Source organism: Halichoerus grypus, chromosome 13, assembly GCF_964656455.1.
Source record: "Halichoerus grypus chromosome 13, mHalGry1.hap1.1, whole genome shotgun sequence".
Classification (NCBI taxonomy): Eukaryota; Metazoa; Chordata; class Mammalia; order Carnivora; family Phocidae; genus Halichoerus; species Halichoerus grypus.
Window position 1 is genome coordinate 25,853,008 of NC_135724.1, and position 23,289 is coordinate 25,876,296.

A 23,289-nucleotide genomic window follows, 5' to 3' on the forward strand; every position below is an offset into this window, starting at 1 on the left:
CACATGGGTGACTCTCAAAATCATTATGCTGAGTCAAAAAAGCCAGACCCAAAGGAGAATATACTGTATGATTCTATTTATGCAGAAGTTCTAAAAGAGATTAAAGATATGGTGAAAAAAACAGATCCATGATTGCCTCAGGATGGGAGAGGGGATGGCAGGAATTGACTGATAAAAGGGCATTAGGGGCTTTCTGGGTGGATATTCTTGTCAGGGTTGGGGATTAACACATTTTATGCAACGGATAAAACAAGATGGCACCATTAAGGTTTGTTTCATGTTATGTAATTTTACCTAAAAAAAAAAAAACACACAAGTGAGCAATGAATTCTAGTTAATAATGTATGTTTAAGTGTCTAGATTTGAGGAATCTGCAACTTAAATTTTAATATATCAAAAAATAAGGTGGGTTGATAAATAGAGGGGCAAGGACCAAGCACAGCCCAGAACCTTTGTTGGAATTTTCCAGGGAAGGAATGGGCAATTCCAGGTAGATCTGCTGAGAGAGATTAGGTTTGGGTAGCTTGAATAATTTCAGCAGGCTCTGGAACTAGGGGTCACTCCTAGTTGTCCAGTACCTAGCTCTAGGGTGATTTACGGCAGGAGGAATATTGGCATGATGTGTGAGAGTTTATTAGTTAGGGGTATGGGCTCTGGAGAGGTTGGTTTTTATGTGAGAAAGGTGCACTCCCCAGGGAGTCTCTTGCTCTCTCTAGGAATTAGCCCTGGGATGAACAACCTCCCCATCAAGGCCCCAAATGCCAGAGTATTAAGAATACAGAAAAGAAGAAAATATACTCAGTACATACTACTATAAAAGTTTGAAATCATTCATTTACACTATCATTCTGCACAAGTGTGTACCTTGAAAAATTTAGGCTCTTAAGCCAGCCAGAAATGGATATAAGTCCTGGCTCTTACTTCAATAGCTCTGTGACCTTTTGAGTTATTTAACTGCTCACATTTATTTCTTTATTTGAAAATAATGGTAATGTGAATTCACTTTATAGGGTTGATATGAGTATAAAAGATAGTATATGTAGAGCACTTTGAATATGCTAGGTACATAGCAAATGCTTAAAATAAGTGTTGGCAATTTTTCTTTTTTCTTTCTTTTTTTTTTAAGATTTATTTGAGAGAGAGAGCACGCATGCGCGTGGTGGGGAAGAGCAGAGGGTGAGAATCTCCAAGCAGACTCTGCGATGAGCGCAGACCCAGATGCGGGGTTCGATTTTTCAACCCCTGAGATCATGACCTGAGCAGAAATCAAGAGTGAGATGCTTAATTAAGGCACCCCTAAGTGTTGGCAATTTTTAAAGTTTTCTGTAGCCAATGAAAAAAAAATTTTTTTTTAAAGATTTTTATTTATTTATTTAACAGAGATAGAGAGCACAAGTAGGCAGAGCGGCAGACAGAGGGAGAGGGAGAAGCAGGCTCTCTGCTGAGCAGGGAGCCCGATGCGGGGCTCGATCCCAGGACCCTGGGATCATTACCTGAGCTGAGGGCAGCTGCTTAACCGACTGAGCCACTCAGGCGCCCCAACCAATGAAAATTTCTTAATTGTTCACTTGGACCCTTTGCTGATTTGTTAAGGACAAGATTGTTCCTAAAGCTTCTGATAGAAGGAAGGCAAAAAAAAAAAAAATCTGGAGGTGGGCATTTTCTTTTTTTTTTTTCTGTTTCCCACCCCTTAGCTGCAGAGTGGTGATGAAGTACACAGACAGTTATAGTATGTGTAATTACAGAGACACATGGTCTTTTTATTACAACGATCAGTGCTTGATTCCTGAGCTATTTAAAATACAAACGTTAGTCCCTGCTAGTTACATATGAAATGAAAGGGGTGTTTTGTTGTAAGGAGAAATAATTACAGATGGGTAGTAACAGATTGTTCCATGAAGTCCATATTTCTTGAGTATATCTGTAATCAAGAGCTGGAGCCTCGAGTGAAGTTTCTTTTGCTGATACCATTCTGCTAATTTGTTAACCCCTTTAATTTTAGTGTTCAGCATGCTTTATAATCTTGACAAGCTGGATTCTTATTCCTTTTGATTTGTGGAAGAAATATACTCTTTAGGCAAGAAGGTATTGAAAAATAATAAATTGGTAAAACAGTGTAAGGTTTATTACTTGACACTGGTAGTTGAACTGCTGCAGTAAATCATGCAAATATGACAAGAACAATAAAACTCATAGTTTATAGGATTCTGTGGTCTGAGCCTTCAGTCTTGAACTTAGTTTTCATCATTTCTCTTTTGTCTCCTGATAACAAGTATATAAATAAATATACATGTCCTTAATATAGACAGTATATTAACAAACATAATGTCTGTTTGAAAGAAGTACAAAATGTTAATGTAGATGCGTATAGAAAATACCTCTGCATGTATATAGTTGGTAAATTGTACACTAGACTTAAAATTTTAACTTCAGTTTTCAAAGGTCAGTTTATTCTTAGATGAAGAAAAGCATTAAGCGTTAATTTTACTGATATTTATAAAAGTGATTACTAGGGAAATTCTGTAAGAATTTCTGCCAGACTTACTAGCAAGTAAACCTAGCTAATTATCTGACTAGTCCAGTGATCAGTAATACATTGTGTGCCACACAAACTTTTTGGCACTTTAGTGTCTTGATGATTGTAATAGCTGTTTTAACCTCTTTTCTCCAGATTTTTTAAGATTCAGTCAGTATATGCAAGAAGCTTACACAATTGCTAGGGGATAATCTGCCTGTAAGAAATTGTGTTCCATACAAAGACTGCAGGACTTTGCATGAGATCCTCACATGGGCATGCTTGCTCATCTGTGTATTGATGCAGAGACAGCATTGTAGGTGATTTATGGTCTATTACATCCTATTTAAACATGTTTGCAATATTCTATGTTAATTGCATTAGTGAACAATATCAAGCTTTGATCGGTCGGAATTTATCTGAGACAAGTTCATGTTTTTAACCATTAATATGATATTTTTTAGTACTCAATTTTTAGAATGTCCTGAAGTCAGATGGTCAAATAAATTTAGGAAGTGTTGAGCTAATGTGTTTGGGATAGTGCTAAGATAATATTAATGATAGTAAAATTCAGTACTTTCTTCGGGATATATTGTTGATTTCACCAAGTGTGTGTATTAGTTTAGCCTTCTCAGACCTATCCTCTATTATTATTACTTGTAAACAGTTTGATATGCATGTAGATGCTTTTCACATTCAAGTAATGTGCAGACATTTCTTGTGGCTTCCCTTAATAGTGTTCAAATATATAGGAACATAATTTAGTGAGGAGTCTGGGTGGTTCAGTCTGTTAAGCGTCTACCTTTAGCCCAGGTCATGATCTCAGAGACCTGGGATCGAGCCCCTTGTCTGTGTCAGGCTCTCTGCTCAGCGGGGAGCCTGCTTCTCCCTCTCCCTCTGCCATTCCCCCTGCTTGAGCTCTCTTGTGCTCTCTCTCTCAGATAAATTCTAAAAAAAAAAAAAACAAAAAACTAATTTAGTGTAAACTTTAAGCTTATCAGAAAAGGCTAATTTATACTGAGCTCTGTAACTAAGAAAATTCTAACGTCATTTTAACAAATGATGCCTTTTTTTGTTAATACTGATTTTCTGTTTCCATTTGTGATTGTGGTACTGCATGCTACCCATGACTAGGGTTCTTTTGAGGTCCGTGTACTACCCTGTGCCCTGTGTTGCTAAATTCTACTTCTTTTCTCTGCAACTACTATGAAACATTTAAATAGCACACACCCTGATTCATTTGGCCTTTCAAATAGTGTGATGTCATCATTTCCATATTAAGTCAATCTCTCTACTTACCCTTGGCGCTGAGGTGTTTGTAACAGACCCAAGCCCAGACACTGCCGTGATGAAGCAGTAAAGACTGGTGCTTATCCAGTGACCCAGGATACGGGGATATAGAAGTTACTGTTTTCTCACAATAAAAATGTATCAAGTTATTGTAGGAACCAGACAGACCCTTGAAAAAAGTACTATATTTGAGGTGCCCACAGATCCCTAGGCTTTAGTCCTAGAAATGCTGGTGTAGTTGGTATTAAAGTAAAAGCTCAGAAAGCTCTTGGTAGAGTGGAAAGCATTGTTTGGTAAGATGTGGATTAGAATCCTGACCCTGCCACTTGTTAGGTGTATGACCTTGGTGAGGGTATTTTATTTTCTTTCTGAGGCTGAGTTTTCCCAAATTTAAAATGAAATAGTAATACATAGCTTACAGGTTATTACAAAGGTCCATGATGTAAAAGTCTTACACGGTACCTGACACGTAGTCGCTAACGCATGAAAGTAATTGTTATACTACATATTTCACTGATTCTGAGATGAACATATTTTCACTTTGGGATGCATCTTGTAAATAAAATTAGAGGTGTTTTCTTTTACATTAACACAAAATAATGTATTTTAAATAGATGATATTCTAGATTTATTGGAATAGGGAATGTATAAAAGAGCTTTTATATAGTTGTTACAGTTAGTGCTCTTTAACATTTTTCCGCATTTGTTTCTTTTATTTTTTTATTTATTTATTTTTAAGATTTTATTTATTTATTTTACAGAGAGAGATACAGCGAGAGAGGGAACACAAGTCGGGGGGTGGGGGGGGAGAGGGAGAAGCAGGCTTCCTGCAGAGCAGGGAGCCCAATGCAGGGCTCGATCCCAGGACCCTGGGATCATGACCTGAGCTGAAGGCAGACGCTTAACGACTGAGCCACCCAGGTGCCCTGCATTCGTTTCTTTTAATATTTTTTAGGAACTGTCCATACTTGAAATTGTAACTTGCCCCTCCTTGTTAACAAACTGAAAACCTGAGAGATCCATTTTTCTGCACTGTTATTTAAAATATATGCTTTAGTGTCACTAGGAGTATTGTGATCCAGTTTTTATGCTCAACAAATACTAATTTAGTCCACCTTGTTGCTCATTGGTAGGTATACAGACATCTTTGGGAGCTCAGGGTCTTACGGGCAAAATAAAATGTGGTTATAGAAAATCAATGCTTAAGGAAGGAGGGGGTGATTAAAACCACCTGATTTAAATCCCCTAGATTGCTAGGTCTTAAAAATTGCCCTGGATTGGTAGGCATACCTAAAGAATTAGTAGTTAAGTCAAAAGGTGGCTAGGAAGGGGCTATTGACATAAATGCATGTGGAAGAAAATGGGTTCCAAAGGCCTATGTTAGAGAGAGAAGACATTGTGCCAGAGGAAAATGAACAGGACTCTCTCACTGGCACTTTATCGTCTCCTACGGTAATGCCCAACGTGAGCTGAAATGACGCAGAATAGGAAATAACAGTCTGTACTTCTTATGCTTAGTTACCTAAGGTTAGAAGCATATCTTTTTATAGAAATGTCAAGATGACTTGCATTTAATTCTGTGGCAGTATATTTCTTTTGTTTCATTTGTTTAATTTTGGAAAAAGGCAATATATTCACATGGTTTAAAAATCTGTATATGTATACACATATAGACATGCATGTGTACATACAAACAGAACAAACAAACATATATTGAAAAGTCTTCTTCCCCTCCTCCACCTCAGATAACCCATTCATGGTGTGTGTGTGTGTGTGTGTGTGTGTGTGTCCTGAGGCATACACATATACGTAGATATTTCTTTTTTTTTTTAAGAGAGTAGCTTACTATACATACTGTGCTTGCTTTTTTCACTTAATACGATTTTTAGAGATTTTTCCCTATAAGTTCATAGGGAGCTTTATCATATACTAAATTATTATATGAATTTTTTTTGTTGCTGATTTTCATTCTGAGTTTTGTCTAATTGAGTTCTTTTGTTTTTTTTTCTTGGGTTTTTTGTTAGTTTTTTTAGGTACAGTTTTCAAATGGCGAAGTACATAAATCATAAGTGCACAATAAGATGATATTTGACAAATGCGTTTACAGTGTATCAAGATAATAGAACATTTTCATCATCCAGAACATTCTTTCCTGCGCTTTCCCAATGGTTTTTGAGGCAACCACTGTTTGAATTTTTTTTTTTGCTTTCAATTTGTTTTTTTTCCCCTTCTAGAACTTCCATGTGAATGGAATCATTCAATATCTAGTCTTTTATGTTCAGCTTCTTTTAGCCAACTAAGTATTTCTGAGATAAATACATCTCACCCGTGTTGTAATTCTTCTTTTTCAAGATTGTTTTGCTATTCAGGATCCTTTGCATTTCTAATCAGCTTGTCAATTGTTATAAAAATACCTTGCTGAAATCATGATTGCAATGGATTTGGAAAAAAAATAGACCAAATATTATTAGGGAATTAGGGAAGATAGAAATCTTAAGTCATTTAATCTTTAGATATAGTGTATCTCTTTGTATACTTAGGTTTATTTAATATCTTTCAGCACAGTTTTCAGATGTTAGTGTATATAGGCTTTGTATATTTTGCTTTAAACCTTTTGTCTAAATATTTTGTTTTTTTGACACTATTGTAAATGGAATTTAAAATTTTAATTTTCAAATTGTTTATTGCTAGTATATAGAAATATAATGGATTTTTATAAGTTGCCCTTATATCCTGCAGCTTGCTAAATTTACTAATGAGTTCTAGAAGTTGCTTCAGAGATTTTCTATATAAACAATTATATCATTGTCCAAAAAAAGCAGGGCTTTTGTTCCAGCTTTCTTGAGATTATTGCCAATACAACATGTAAGTTTAACATGTACAATGTGATGATTTGATATACATATACTGCAAAATGATTACCACAGTAAAGTTAGTTAACATCTCCATCCCTTCACATAACGTTTTTTGTGTGGGGAGAGAGAACTTTTTAAGATCTGTTCTCTTAACAACTTTCCAATATGTAGTACAGTATTGTTAATTATAGTCACCATGTTGTACATTAGATCCCCGGAATTTATAACTCTTATAACTGAAAGTTTGTATCCTTTGACCAGCGTATATTCATTTTTCCCACCCTCCAGCCCCTGGTAAACAACATTCTGCTCTCTGTTTCTTTGAGTTTGGCTTTTTTCAAAAAAAGAAAAGTGAAAAGTAGTTTCATTTCTTCCCTTTCCAATTTTGCTTTTCACTTTTTCTTGCCATATTGTGCTGGCTAGGACCTCCGGTACAGTGTTAATTAGAATCATATCATTGTTGCTTAAGTCATTAAAATATTTCTTCCTTCTAATGTAGTTGTTAAGCAATAAATTTCCCTTTAAGCAGTAGTTTAGATTTAGCATCCCCTCCCAAATTTCTTGTATCGTAGATTCATTATCATGGAAGGTATTTCCTAATTTATTTTGTGATTTCTTCTTTGACCCATGGGTTATTTAGAAATGTGTTGTTAATTTCCAAATATTTGGGACTTTTCTAAGAATCTTTCAGTCATTGGTTTCTAATTTCTCTTGTGGCCAAAGAACAGAATCTATAAGATGCCAAAGTTTTAAAATTAATTGACCCTTTTTTATGGCCCCAATATATGGTTCTCTTTTTCTTAATGTCCCGTGTATACTTGAAAAGGATTCTGTTTATGTCAGTTAGATCAGGTGGTTGATTGTATTGTGCAGCTCTTCTATGATAGATGGATTTTTATTTTTTGCAGTCTAATTATCCAAAGAGTTACTGAAGTTTCTGATTATTGATGTGTTCATTTCTTCCTTTAGATCTGTTAGTTTTTGTTTAATGTCTTTTGAAATGTATTTTTAGATGCATACAGGATGGTTAATATTTTCTGATGAATTGACCTTCTTAGGAAATGTCTCTTTTTACCTCTGGTAATATTCTTAGTCTTAAAGCCTTATTATTTCTGATATTATGTTTTATTAAGCTTATTGCTTGCATGAACTGTGTATTTCCATTCTTATATTTTCAGCTAATCAATGTATTCTATTTGAAGTACATCTTTTTTGTAGATATTTTACATCTTGTATTCATTCTGACAAGTCTCTGCCACTTATTGGAATGTGTGGTGTATTTATGTATAATGTTATTATTGATGTGGTGGATTTACTCTTGTTTTACTCTTTACACTTTATTCTCTGTTTTCTGCTATCATCTGATTTTTCTTCTTCCTTTTCTTTCCTTCCTTTGGGGTTAATTATTTTTTAGTGTTTCATTTTAATTTTCTCTATGCTTTTTTTGCTATGTCCCTCCTCCTTTTTTTGGGCAGGGGTTGCTTTCTCAGTGACAATATGAATCCTTAGCTTTGCAACAGTGTAGCTGTTTTTAACACATCCTTTTGTTTCTGTTGGCTGTTGTCATACAAATTGCATCCACATACTTTTAGAGTTATAATTTTTGCTATAATAGCCATCTCCTTTTTGTAGAAATTAAGAGAAAAATACTGTCTTTTACATTTATCTGCATACTTAATGCTTTCTAGTTCTCTTAATTTTTCTCAGTGACTTAAGAGTTTTCATCTATTGCTGTTTTTTACCCTGAAGAACTTTCCTTTAGCATTTCTTTGGGCATAGTCTGCTACAAATGAATTCTCAGTTTTTGTTTACCTGGACATGTTTTTGTTTTGACTTCTTATATGAAGGATATTTTTGTTGGGTATAGATTTTAGGTTGAGTTTGGTTTTTTCCCCTTTCAGCTCTTTAAAGGTGTTCCATTGTCTTTTGGCTTCTACTGTTTCTGATGAGAAATTGTTACTCATGTATTCATTCCTCTACATATGTGGATTGTTCTACTCTGGCTACTGTCAAAGTTAAAGCCAGACATTGATTAAAGGTGGTAAAAACAGACTATTCAGTAATCATGGTGGTAGAAGAGCTGAGCTCAATTTCGATTTGCATAGAGGTGACTGGGAAAATATGGGAGTGGGGCTGGGGGAATGAGTAGAGGCTTGAGCAGAGTCATGGAAGAGAAAAATTAGCAAAAAAATGGGTAAGAGGGTTGGTCAGTATCAGTGTGATTGGGCCATCTGTGTCTGCTAAATGGCGTTTCTCTCGAAGTTAGGCTTCTACCCTCCCTCTGAGGGTAATCTGGGAGACAGATCTGTCCTTTCGGATGACTGATTACATTTCAAAGGAACAGATTTCAGGTACTTGAGAAAAGACTCCTGAGCTGTAGGAGACACATAGTACATCTCAAAGAGACTGTGGAAGGATTTACAAGTGCAAGTTTTTTAAAAGGAGGTCAGGGGTCTATGGACAAGTGTTGGCAGGAACAAATGGTAAATTCTTTTGGCCGTCTTGACCTTTTCCCCAACAGGGTCTGGATCCTACCAGGGACTTGACCGTAGGCTCCTAGAAGCCAGGCTAGAGCTTAATCAAGTCTCTTAGTGCAGGGCTTTAGATGGAGTCCTTTATGCCAAGAGTTTTTGTAGTTCTCACCACTTTGAAGATTTTCTTTTCATCTTTTATTTTTAATATTTTGACAATGATGTGCCCAAGTGTGATTTTCTTTGTATTTAAACTGCTTGGTATTAACTGAGTTTCTTTAAAGTATGAGTTTAGTTTCAAACTGAAGTTGAAAATGTTTCAGCCGTCACTATTTCAAATATTTCTTCTGGTTTGTTTTTGCTTCCTCTTGGGCTGTACATTATTGAGACTGTTCATTTTGTTATTCAGTCTTTTTCATTTTGCTTCTTTTGCTTAGGTAATTTCTGTTGACTCATCTTCATATTGACTCTTCTGTCTTCCCCCAACCATCAGGTTAATTTTTTAATTTCTGATTTTATAATTTTCAGTTCTAGAATTACCATTTGATTCATTTTTATAGTTTCCATTAATCAGCTGAGATTCCCATCTGTTCATTAAGTCCATGAACATATTCACAGTAGTTACTTTAAAATCCTTGTCTGTTATTTCATTCTGGGGGTCTGTTTCTACTGGCTATTCTTTCTGTTGACTAGGGGGTAACATTTTCCTATTTCTACATATGTTTAGTAATTTGTGCTTTTTGTACTGAATAATTAGGGATGAAATATTCTAGAGACTCTAAACTCTGCTGTCTTCCTCTGAAGAGTTGATTTTTGTTCTAGCAGATAGTTTTGGTCAGCCTCAAACTCCAAACTGTTTGCCTCTGATGTAAGCAACAGCTGAGATTTCAGGATTTTGTTTTTAGATTTCCAAGTGCTAGTTTTCAGCAGGCCGTATAGTCTCTCCCATATATGTAGTTGAGAGGTCAGTCAAAGATTTGGGCAGAGTTCACACTCATATTTTGATATTTTTCTCCCTGTCACTCCTTCTTACAAGATTTTTCTCCTTCTTTTTCCAGCCTCTCTGGCAGCCCCATGTCCATTCTCTGATTGTTTGTGCCAGTCAAACTGCAGTTTTCTGCTTAAGGTCTAGATGTCCTGCCAAGCTCAGACTGTGGGCTGTCCTTAGATACAAAGCCACCTAAATGCGGCTCATCCACTATAGTTCCCCCCTTACAAAGGTTGACTTCCTTTTGATTTTTGTCCTTTTGGTCTCTCTCCACTGTTTTCAAATAGTTGATTTTATTATATTTTGTTGAGAGGCTGTCATTTTTATCTGAAGGAAGATTTGCCTAATTGAGGCTGCTCTACAGGCAGGACTTCTGTTTTGTTTGTGTACTCTTGCTAATTGCATACTGTTTTTATTGAGAATTTATAACATTTTCAGAATTTGGTAGGGCCAGTCTCTGTTCTTCTTTGTTAAAGTTTTCCTGGTCATTCTTATTTATTTTGCTATGTTATATTTGGAGTAATTTTGTCTGGGATTTGTATTGAGATTGCATGAAATGCGTAACTTTGGCAGAATTGATGTCACTATGATGTCTTCCTGAATAGGAAAGTAGATGCTTTTCTCTTTGCTTACTTTGCCTTTGTGTTCTTTAATAATAATTAAAATGTTTCTTTGTGTAGTTTTGACACATTCATACTTTCATTTATTCCAGGTGCTTTGTGTATTTTGTTATAAATTTATTCTTTTAAAAAAAGACATTTTTAAATAAACAAGCAAAAATTTTACTAGCTAGAAGCGAATTTAATATTTTTAAGTAAATCTTCTAATTTGGAGAAGGATGTTACAGTAAACAGTAGGACTGAGGCTTATCCATACCCTGTGATGGAAGTTGGAAACTGGCTGAGTTGGGGGTGGGATCTAGGTCGGCCTGCCTCTAGATTGATTGCATGTTCTGAGCAAGGACTGTTTATTATTGTCTGATATATTTCAAGGCTTGATTCAAGCCCAACTTAAGCTCTTTGTGCTCTCTTTTAGATTCTGGTTCTGTGTCCGTGTCAGAATTACTTGAGTGAAATCTTCATTAAACACTCATAAGAGCAGAATAGCCTCTTGATCTAATCTTTTGTTAGTCATTTTCCTCGAATTATTTTCAAAGGTTGAAGAGTAAGCTGTATACTTTCCCTTCTGAGGTTTAAATTCAGATTCATAACACTCTAGAATGTAGTTGATTTTATTGTGATTTAAACAACTTGGTGCTCTATGTTTTCGGTAGATAATTGATAAATATCTTAAATAAAAGAACCATGTATGTTATGGGTTTTTTAGTCAATACATCTTTGGGGAAAAAAGAAAAGATTTACATTATCCTCCAGTTTCTTGACTTTTCTGACTTTTGTTGTTTGGGAAATGAAAGGTTTCTACAGCCTAAGAAGCAAGAGAATCTATAAAATACCTTAAGAGGATGCTGGGTAGTGTCTGCAAATGCATTTGTAAAAATCGTCCAGTTTGGCTGCTGTAGCCGCCAGGGCATGTCATGAAATGTGTCTGTAGCCCGGTGGCTCTGCGGTGGCCCAGCAGCCCCTTCGAGGGGTGTTGCCAGGCCACAGGAAGACAGCACTTGCCACCAGTGTCCTCTGAAATGTTGACTCAGTTAGTTCATTAGCAACGTGTACATCTGGAGTTTAATCAGTTGTTTGATTTTATTTCCAAAAATTGTTTTGAAATGGTTCTTCTTCTTCTTTGAAATTTTGATGATTTTGTAAGATGTAAGAAATGGAGTTTGAGTTTGTTTCAGAAATTACCTTCTGACTTTAATTGTAAAAAGCGCAACTTTTGACCTGAGACCTGTTGAGAGGCAAAAGGTCCATTCCAGACTGCCTTTGAAGCCCTTCTTTCCTTCTCCCACAATGAGAAGTGACTGTGACATAAAGCCATGGCAGGGAAGTAGGGAGAATTTTCTCAGGGCAGCCCATGGTCTGGCATGAGATGTGGAAGAAGAAGCTTGAGGTCTTCCTGATCTGTGTCCTTCAGGTGTATTGAATTTTGAAAAACTAGATATAGGTGATTTTTCATATTCATGTCATTTTTTAAGAATTTGGTGCTTTCACATATCTTTAGTCCTCACAGCAATTTCTTAAAGCTTTTAAGGTGGTATGCTATGTTTGAATGACTTCAGAATGCACTTCCTTCTCCTATGTAGTAGTAGTAAAACTGAATAGATAAGTTTCTCAAACAAATGATGTGAAAATCTTAACTGTGGATATGTATCTAACTTAGGTGAAATTTTTCCTGTATTGAAAAGACCAGTTGACATCCATTTTTAGATAAGTTTTTTTTAAAAAAAAAAAAAAAACAAGATTATAAAATGAAGCACTCTCAGTAAGGCCAAAGGCACAGGTATTAGTCTTTTGTCGTGAGTAGAGGAAATTGGAAAGGGCATTATAGGTATGATTTCATGAAGCTAGAGAGCATTGGTGTTCACATTTTTAAAACATAATCATAACTTACCTGGAGTCACATGTTCCATTTTATTGGCTTCCTTCATATGGAAAATATAGAAACTAGCACTAAAAGCCCGTGAAAAAGTGAAGTGATATATATATTTTCTGGGTGAAGGAAGTATTCTGTACATTTTCCATGTTTTACATCATGGTATTTTGAATAACCATGCTTCCATGTTCACATCAATTTTTTGTTTTTCAATTTATGCACAGCACTTGCTCTGAAATTTGGGGACTGAGTACACCAAATACGATAGATCAGTGGGATACAACAGGCCTTTACAGCTTCTCTGAACAAACCAGGTGAATATTCTGCCCTCTATGGAATCCTAGCAATCTTGGGGCGGGGGGCTGTTTTGGAAGACCTGTTATGGGTTGCTCAGTATCATTTTGCCTAGGATGTTTCCTTAATGTAAATAAGGCATGGCATTTAAAATACCTGCTTGCCGGTATTAACGATATATTAAATGTGTCAGCTGATGTTTTGATCGATGAAATTTTAGTTTTGAATCTTCTTTAAATTACTGCATCCCCTAAAAAATAGGAACTTTGATAACTATATTCTCATTTGAGTTTGAGATTAGATTTTAATCTGTTGTTGGCCTAATTTTCAAGTAGATCTATAACCAGTTTTTGCTAAATTTCTTGCTGTCATCTAAATCTCATCTTCTTTATACTAATAAATACATAGTTATTTACCAAACCCCTTTATATCACAGTTAACGCTAGGCTAACTCATTTTATGTTCTCTTTTTTTTTTTTTTAAATCACCTTATTCTCTTTTGGAGCATATTGGTATTTGTCCATTTCATCTCATTGTATTTCATCACCATCTGCATTACTGTGTGAGCTATAGAACTACACCTCGGTACTCAAAACAATCACAACTGGGTAATGAGCTACATTAGTTTGAGTAAGTTACTTTACATCATTGTTGGTATTTACCATTCTTCACACTAGTTCCTTTTTTTGATAATTCAGTCACCTACAGTATTAATGCCCTCCAAAGCATCCCTAAATAAGAGCTTGATTTACTCAAGATAGAAGTTGGCAAAAAGTTTTTCAAGTATACTGTATGATCCTTTTTTAAACATCAGTTTCTTCCCAAGTGGTTAGCCACTCATTGACATCCGAGTCATTTATGTAGCGTATTTATGAGAAACATCTGCTAGTGCTGCTGCTTACTTTTATAGCAGCCCCATTAAATAGTGCATTTTTCTTCCTTGTACTCACTGAAACTAACTAAATGTCTGTCATTCCTTTCTTTATGCCCTTATTGTATTAATTTAGCCCGGTCGACTGTGCCTATTTTGTTTTTAAAGTTCCCACCTTTCTTTCCCCTTGCTTCTCAACAGGTCTCTGGATGGCCGTCTACAAGTGTCTCATCGAAAAGGACTGCCACACGTCATATATTGCCGATTGTGGCGCTGGCCTGACCTTCACAGTCACCATGAGCTCAAAGCAATCGAAAACTGCGAATATGCTTTTAATCTTAAAAAGGATGAAGTATGTGTAAACCCTTACCACTACCAGAGAGTTGAGACACCAGGTAGAAAAATTGGGGCTTTTTTTCCTTGTTTTAAATTTAATGCTTGACCTTAAGTATGTTAGGTACTCATAGGCAGTTGCCCCTGGGAAACTTTGGTGTAAAATTCTAATAAATTACCTAAAAATACAGTGTATTATTTGCTAATAATTAAAAGTAGTTTTTAAACGTTTTAAATAGGAAAAATAAACCCTTAGAGAGTCAGATATGTCCGTTTCTTGGGAGAGCATACTATTTGACCTCAGAGTTACATATCTAGGAAATTCTAATCCCCAGATTCCCAGTCTGCTTGGAACTAAACTGATAGACCTCTTTACCTGTCTGTTGCCTGAGCTGTGTTGAGTCGTTTTGTTCTTTGAGCATCTTTTTGAAGTACTTTAATGGTATTGATTGCATCTAAGCAGACTAGTGAAGTTCATGGCAAGACGTTTAGTTTACTTAGCTGTGTACTTGAAACTTTTAAAGAGAAGACAGCTATGTTTTTAGAAATGGCCTAAATCTGACTTCACAGCTCTTTCTGCACCTTTTCCAGCGGGGATTTATGAATTCTTATGGTGGTAATAATATTACCAGAATGACCTTGTTCGTCAAAGTACAGGATAAATTGGAAATTTAGATTCTGGACTACATGGCAAGTTAAAACCAATCAGATTTGTCAATTTCTCAGTAGCTAGTATAATGCCAAAGTGGTGAACCCTAAATTTTAAAAATTAAGCAGGCTACTTTCTTCTTTTCGTGTGTGTGTGAAGTTTTTCGACGAAGGTCTGGTCTGTCCCCCACCCCCAGTGCCCATCCCTGCTTTCTTGCTGCTGACCTGGACCCCTCTGCCTCTTCCAGTTCTGCCTCCGGTACTAGTGCCGCGGCATACTGAGATCCTGACAGAACTGCCTCCTCTGGACGATTATACCCACTCCATTCCAGAAAACACTAATTTCCCAGCGGGAATCGAGCCACAGAGTAATTACATCCCAGGTATTTTTGCCTTCCGAATCTCCTGAAAATTGGGATAGATACCAAGTTTGTTCCTAAACATTCAAGTATTTGTAAATTGTGGTTTGACTTTTTAAAGGGCTTCTGGATTTTGAATAGAAAAATCTACTTTGTGGGTTGATGATTTTGTGACACGTAGAAGCCTCGTCATACTTTAAACGCTTTTGTCTGGAGAAAAGTTTTACTTTATATTTCATTTTCTTTTGCAGTGGCTTTAATCAAAGTACTGTGAGAAGCAGAAAAGAAAAGATCTTAGTAAGTTTTGTCTTAGTTGTTGAAGCTAAGAGAGAGGCAGAATGTAAGCACAATAAGTGGTACAGGAAAAAAGTATTCCTAAAACAAGTGTCACTGAAAATCGACCCAATAATCATTTTCATAGATAGTTTGATAATGTTTGAGAGAAATGTAACATTCCCATAGGAGATAGAATTCCTAAGATGTAGGAGCACTGCTGTACTGAAAATCAGAAATCCTCTAATTTAGTTTTTTCATCTGGGCCTCAGGAACCTCTGCTGAAAAATAAATGAATTTAACCACATGGTTCTCAAATTACTATACTATACTATTACTATGGCTTTAATTACTATATTATGTGACCTAGTAATAATATTCCATGATGCAGTTTTAGTTTTCACTATTGTTTTTTAGAAGAACAACTAATATTTTCTTACTTTGTGTTTTCCTTTTTTGTTTTTTGGGTTTTTTCCTAGCAGAAACTAAAGATATAATACTAGGATGAGGATTGAGCTATACATTGGATATTTTAGTGTCTCAATTTTGTTCTCCTTTTGTAATATTTCTCCACCCCACTTTTTTTTTTTTTAATATGACAGAAAATATATAAGGAACTTAGTTTCAAGTACATTTAAAAAAGATTTCGTTAATGTGTCTCATGGATATAATGCTTGTTTATTGAAGACAATTTTAAAAACATAAGAAAAAGAAGGATTTTTTAAAATAGCTAATTTTAAAGGTAGAAAGTGTTTCCTGATTGTTTTAATGTGCATTTTTTTTTAACTATTATTTTATTCCAAAAGAGGGTTTAAGACTTTTTTTAGGTTGATAGGAAACAAACTTTTTGAGAAGTCAGGAGGGAAGGGTATAGAGCAGGTGGGGTATGAGGACTAACAGGGGGTGGGGGGCAGGACTGAAACAGGCCCTTGCTCAGGAGAAGCCTTAGCCAGAGGTGGTTATGTGTGTGTGGTGTGGGGGGTGCACTTTAAGGCGTTGATGTGGGAATTTGTATTATTCAGCAATACCAGGAAACCCAGGTGTCAGCACACAGTCTTGTAAGACACCTCCCCAATAATTATTTGGAAGGATGTTAATCAAAGTGGCTAGTGGCTTTTACTTGTGGAGATGTTTGGGTTTATTTTCCTTTCTTTATTTGTTTAGATTTGGTTTATTTTATAAAGTAGAAAATCAAAAGTGGGTCACACCTATTTGCTTTTCCGGACAACGGGGCTTTACCCAGCGCCAACTGACAGTGCAGGCCAAGGGTTCATTTTTCTGTTCCACTTCAAGAGAAATTTTAGTATTTTCTCCAAAATGCTTAATAGCTTTATTATTTTACAGATAATAACGGAGAAAAGTAAAACAGGATAAAGTATTTAAAAGTTCAGTAGTTCTTCCTGTTTAGACCTTTGAGACATGGGTGGTGAAACTGACAAAACGTCCCCCTGTTTAATTTTGTTAGCTTTAACCTTTAAGATAGTACATATTGATACATATTAATCTTGTTTTTGTGTTCTTTATTGTTTGAGTCTACGAAGGTATTTTATTTTATTCCTGGAATTTCCTCAGTAACAATTTTGGGGTACTGACACTGAATGAAGAGTTCTCTACTAAGGTTCAGATTTGCGCTTAGCTTATTGAAGGGAGAGTGTGAAGGGTTCAGCAAATGAGCCCTTTCACCCACATGTCTCCCTCTCCCTTTTGGTAATTACATTATCTTGAACTGCTTCAAACTGCCCAGCCATGAAAATGCTAAACTGTTGATAATCACTTATTTTTCTTCCTTGAAATTCTAACTGGTAAAATTATATACATGTATTTATTTTACATGAAGCTTATTCAGCTGTTCAGATGCCTCTTGAATATAAACATTTTGTTCATTAAGCATGTTGGAAATGACACATTAGAGTATTTTTTTCAGGGAGTATTTTGCCTCAGGTTTGTGCAGTAGTCTGTGTTTGAATTTAAATTTCTCCTTCAAACACTCAGGATTTACTGGTTAGAAATCCCTGGAGAAATGTACTTTTTAGGTGGAATTCAAACTAGACCTGTCCTGAAACATATTACCATATTTTGCCCCATAGAACCTAAGGTAAGCCCGTATTACTTTGTAATCCGAAATCTCATGTGCGTTGTGTGTTCTTTAATCATCTCCTAGATGTACCCATCCATGATGGCCATTAGTTTAAAAAAAGAAAAAAGTAGGTACTAATGTCTTTGAAGCATACTGATTCAGAACTGAGGCATCTTGGAAGTTCTATTTTTGGCTCTTGCCCCAGAAAATATACATATGGGAATGAGCCAGATATGTAAATAATAGCTAAGAAAATATGCCTAGAGAGCTTGATTATATTATAAGTAGGCTTTAAGGATTCACCTGTAAGATTTGGATCAGAACCTGGATCATAAGTCCTCAGTACCAAATATTATCTTTTATAATAATGTTATATAATACTCATATTTATTATTCAGAGTGATTCTTTGGTTATCTTTGGTAGCTAGGAGAAAAGTGGTGAGATTCATTCAGTTGCACCTGTGCTTGATTTGTTCTAAACTTTTGTAGAAACGCCACCTCCTGGATATATCAGTGAGGATGGAGAAACAAGCGATCAACAGTTGAACCAAAGTATGGATACAGGTAAAACTTAACTTTTCAAAATTCCTCAGTAATGACATAGACATTTTTGCCCTCTTTAAAACCCCACAAGTGTTATTTGTGAGTCTTCAGTGTGGAGAAGTTGGGACATATATCATAAAAAGAACCTTCTATATTGACGTAATTATATTTGAACCATCCAAAGGAGGGCCCTGTTGTCAATGAAAAAGTTACACATGCTACTCTGCAGAATAATTGTTATAATTTCCTCTCATTAGATTAAATGAGTTTGAGAGCACTCCAGTAGTTTTCTGTTTAAGTATTGTGTGCTTCTGTTCAAAGTTTTAGTTACCCGATGAATAAATGTCTTTGTGATGAAAAACCATAATGAGCCCAATAACAGATTTTCTGAGAAATTTGGAGGTGGGGGATAAGGGTCAGATTTTCAGTGCTCCTTTAACTTGATAGTGAGTTCTGAATGATAGTAGATTGTTTTCACAAAATACCTTGTACCTGACCTAATTCAATTAATTTCTAACTTTTAGCTATCCACTGCAGACACAGTGGAGAAAAAGTTTTAGCATGGAATAAATATTACACATGTCAAAGCTTTAAAACAGTTATTATCTAATAAAATGTATAATCCACCAGAACTAATTGGGTTACCAGTGAAGTAGCTGTGGTATCACTGTCATTGTCTGGTTTGCTCTGTTCCACACTGTCTGTAATCTTAAGGATTGGATACTTTAATATCACAGCCTGTCAAATTACACTATCAGTTTTTCTACACAGTTTATACTAAAGCATTCTGTAGTTATGATCTAAGTTATTTTTAAATGAATTAATATTGGCGGGGGGGGGGCCTGGGGACTGGCTTTTACAATAATTCTGTTGTTTAAATCTTTCCGTTATTAGACTCCCAGATTAAGAAGCTTCTGCTGTAGCTAATCATACTTGTAACTGTAAATAACCAATAAATGTAGATATTCTAATGATGACTGGAAATCAAACATGTACATCTTAATGCAGATGTCTTATTGCAAATGATATTTGGCTTTCTAAATATATCTTCCTAATACACCCGTATATGCCAAAGATCGGTATTCCTGAACCAACCATGTTCCTTTTTTGATGGACCACTGCCACTGTGACATTTAAAAGTGAATGCCAAGAAAAGATGCTCGACATCATTAGCCATCAGGGAAATGCAAATCAAAACCACAGTGCCCACTTCACTTGGGTACTTGGGCACTTCACACCCACTACAATGGCTGTGATCAGAAAAGGACAGTGGAAGCGTTGGTGAGGATGTGGACAAGTTGGAGTCTTCATGTGTTGCTGTTGGGAATGCAAAATGGTTGGGTTGCTTTGGAAAAGTTTGTTGTTCCTTAAAACGTTAAATATAGAAAAACAGTATGACCCAGCAGTTTCACTCCTAGGTATATACCCAAGAAAATTGAAAAGACCTCCACACTAAACTTGTACACAAATGTTCACTTAGGTATTACCCATACTAGTCCAAAAGTGGAAGTGACACAACTGTGCATCAGATGATCACTGGACAAATTAAATGAGGTATATTTGTATGTCAAAATATTATTCAACTATATAAAAAAAGCGATGTACTGATACGTGGTACAACACAGATGAACCTCAAAAGCATTATATTAAGTGAAAGAAGCCAGATGTGGAAGGCCACAAGGATTCCAGTTAGTGCACAAATCCCTACTTGATCATAGAGCTGACACAGGGGAGGAGCAATAAGGTGGAGATAATCAGTGGTTATGATAAAGGGTCAAATTTGAGAAGGGGAGAATAAGTGGACTCAACTAAAATGGATTCAGTGTTTGGGGGCTTGCTTTGAACCTAATCTAATATTTCTAATTCTGTTACTTTTTCAAAATGATACATATAAATTATTTCTTACAGTGATAATGTGCATATTTGATTCATGAGATGCTAAAAGTTGGTTTAACTACCAGTCTTCTACCTGCTGTCCATTCCTCTCTCGGTGCCATGGCAAGAAAGTTCTAACTGATGTAGGACCCCAATTTAGAACAAAATGGAACTCTCTTTAAACTCTGGTTTTTTAGAATTGTGGGGATTTTCTAGATACTTCATGGATTTCTAACTGAATTCTCTTACAGTCCAAAATATACTATGCATGATGTGAGTCTTTGGAAATTTGCTAAAAATTATTTTATGCCACAATATGTCTTATTTGTGTTGAGAAGAGTTCCATGTGTAATTGAAAAGAATGTCTGTTCTGCACTTGCTGAGTTCTCTACATCACTTAAGGCATGTTTGATGGTGGTGTTTAGATCTTCCTAATCCTCTCATTTTTTTCTACTTGTACTCAGTAATGGAGAGCAGTGTTAATGTCTCCAGCTCTGATTCTGGTCCTGTCAGTGTTTGCTTCATGTATTTTGAATCTCTGTCTTTAACCGGCACACATTTAGAATGATTATGTCCTTCTGATTAATTGACCCTTGTTGTAAAATGTATCTCCTGTCTGTATCTTTATATGTAAAATGTGTTCTTTCTGGACAGCATTGCATGTCCTTATCAATCTCTTTTAATTGGAATATTTAGTCTGTTTTTATGTAGTGTCTTTACTGATGTCATTGAGTTTGGGTTACCATTTTACTGTTTCTTTTCTATTTGTCCCATCTGGTTTTTGTTCCTCTGTTCTTAATTTTCCTGAATTCTTTCAGATTAATCAAATATATTTATGTTTGAATCCATTCTATTTACTCTCTTGACTTTTTAACAGTACCACTTAGTAGTGTTCTCTCAGTGAGTGTTCTCATGATTACAACGTATATCCCAATTTCATCATCGACTGCTTAGGTTGTTAAGTTGTAATATTTTTACAACCTCATGCGCAGTGTAAGAATTTGATAACACTAATTCCATCCACCTGCCTGTTTGTGCTGCCCTTGTCATTTGTCTTACTTATCTGTGTATATAAACCCCAGAGTATCTTATTTTTGCTTTAGACTTTGAGGTTTGGTTTTTTTTTTTAATTTTTAAAGGATTAAAAAGTAACTTTTTGTATTGACCTGCATATTTACCATTTCTGCCCTTTCTTCCATTCCCCTAGATGTGTGTCCAGTTGTTTTGGCCCTACTTGTTGAAGAGACGTTCCTTTCTCCATTGATTTACCTTGGCTCCATTGTCTATATTTGGGTCTAGCTTTTTGTCTGCTGTTAAGCCAATTCAGTGAATTCATGTCAGATTATCTATTTTTTAATTTTACAATTTCCATTTTAAAATCTTTATCTGGTAATTCCAGTACCTGCTTCATATGTAGTCTGCTTCTGTTGACTTTTATCTTTTCATTAAGGGTCAGTTTTTCCTACTACTTTGCACGTCTCATGTTTGTTTTTTTAATTGCATGCTGGGTATTACGTCTAAAATAATACTAGAGAGTAATATAGATAATACTCTCCCCTGGAAAGCCTTCCCCTTTTAATCTGATATCTTCCACATGATTAGGAGTTGAGTTGGATGGGTGATGATTTGATGTTTTAATTAATGTTAGATCACCACAGGCCTGAAGGTAGGGGCAGCCTCCTACCTCAGCAGGTTTTTAGATACGGGTATGGCAAGACTGCAGGATCTCTCACTGCTTTCCAGCCTTTCCCCAAACTTCCTGTGCTACCCTGTACTCCGCTAGAATTGGCTAACTCAGGTTACAATTGGCTGATGAAGAGGAGGACTATGCCCATGCTTGGGCTTCTCAGATTCCATTTGCCTGTGCTTGGCCATTAGAATATTAGTTGGTTTTTCCTTTGACAAGCCCAGTCCTGTGTGTCTGTGTCCAGACTTGGCAGGCGCTCTCAGTGATGAAGATGGTCCCCACTCTCTGCTTCCATAGGAAGACTTCATCCCCCTCTGCAAACTAGCTCACTTCGACTTAAATAGGTGTACAGCTTTTTGGTAACTCTAAAGAAAAATAAAATTGTTTTAGTGTTTCCAGTATTTTCTTATGGTTATTTTGGGAGCCAGGGTTTTTCTCAGTCTTCCACGTTCTAATTATAAGGGGAACCCTGTAGAAGTTATTAATAAAAGCAAAAGAAAAGTACCTTTATTCTTATAAACAGAATTCATGCTCATTGAAAATTTGAAAATGTGTAACACGTAATAAAGAAACATGAGGAAAATGTATATTTTTTGAGCTGGAATTGACATATTACATGTAATGTCTTTTTTTCTTTTTTCTTTTTTTGCTTTATCTAATATTTCTACCATTCTATGTCAAATAAAAGAGAGTATTTTACAGATGAAATTATGCTGCAACATTTTGAATTCTATACCAAGTGGATGTTTATTATAAAAAATTAAAGTTAAGGGGGCGCCTGGGTGGCTCAGTCGTTGAGCGTCTGCCTTCGGCTCAGGTCATGATCCCAGGGTCCTGGGATCGAGCCCCACATCGGGCTCCCTGCTCAGCGGGAAGCCTGCTTCTCCCTCTCCGTCTCCCCCTGCTTGTGTTCCCTCTCTTGCTGTGTCTCTCTCTGTCAAATAAATAAATAAAATCTTTAAAAAAAAAAAAATTAAAGTTAGGTAAAACAAAAAAATATAAGCATTCCATGTAATTTCCTTCATCTAGTAATAATTATACTCTTAATTTTAAAAGGGTCAGTGTTTATAAAAACTAAAAATAAAAACACAACACTGCAGTGGACATCATAAAAAAAGAGCTAAAAAGTGACAGAAATTTGCACCTAGGATGTGAGATTCTGGACACCCTATTCCTGACTACTGCAGTAGACTTCTCTGGCTGGTTTCTGGATGCTTTTGAGATACATTGCTGAGGTGTAGGACTTGCTTGGTGATTAGGTAGGGCAAGGTTGAAGGAGTACCCCAGCATGATTCCCAGTTTTCTGAAAGGTCTGTGAAAGCGATGGGTCTCTACTCAGTAAATTAGGTTTTTTAAAGCTTGCTTTTTAAGCCTTTTTGGTCTAAGAGCAAAATAGTAGATAATTTCAGTTCTTTCGGATTTTCTCTGTAATAGGAAAGCAAAGGAATGAATTTAAGACCTGTAAGTCCTTTTGTATGTGCCTTTTGAAAGAATAATTCTCTTTTTATTGTTTCACTTGTGTGCTATTAATTTATGGTTGGCTAATTTACTCAAACTTAATATATTTTTAGCCATTAATTTTGCTTAGGAAATTCATACTAATTTTAAAATTCCTCAAAAAAATTATAAAATTGAATGCTAAACATGTAATTCATCTCATACTAAATGAATTCCATTTGGAGCAAACACTTAAATGTAAAAAATGAAACCCTATAATTTT

At 35.7% G+C, this 23,289-nt stretch overlaps 1 protein-coding gene across 7 annotated transcripts in view; it reads left to right on the plus strand.

Annotated features, from left to right (window-relative positions):
- SMAD2 (SMAD family member 2) overlaps positions 1-23,289 on the plus strand; it is an 83,925-nt gene that overhangs the window by 39,462 nt on the left and 21,174 nt on the right. For 6 of the 7 annotated variants that reach the window (XM_036078170.2, XM_078060367.1, XM_036078169.2 and 3 more), the window contains 4 exons: positions 12,834-12,923; positions 13,976-14,169; positions 15,004-15,138; positions 17,954-18,028. In XM_036078170.2, coding sequence (XP_035934063.1) covers positions 12,834-12,923; positions 13,976-14,169; positions 15,004-15,138; positions 17,954-18,028 — 494 coding nt within the window. The remainder of the gene's footprint in view (positions 1-12,833; positions 12,924-13,975; positions 14,170-15,003; positions 15,139-17,953; positions 18,029-23,289) is intronic. The other variant, XM_036078173.2, reaches the window with a different exon arrangement.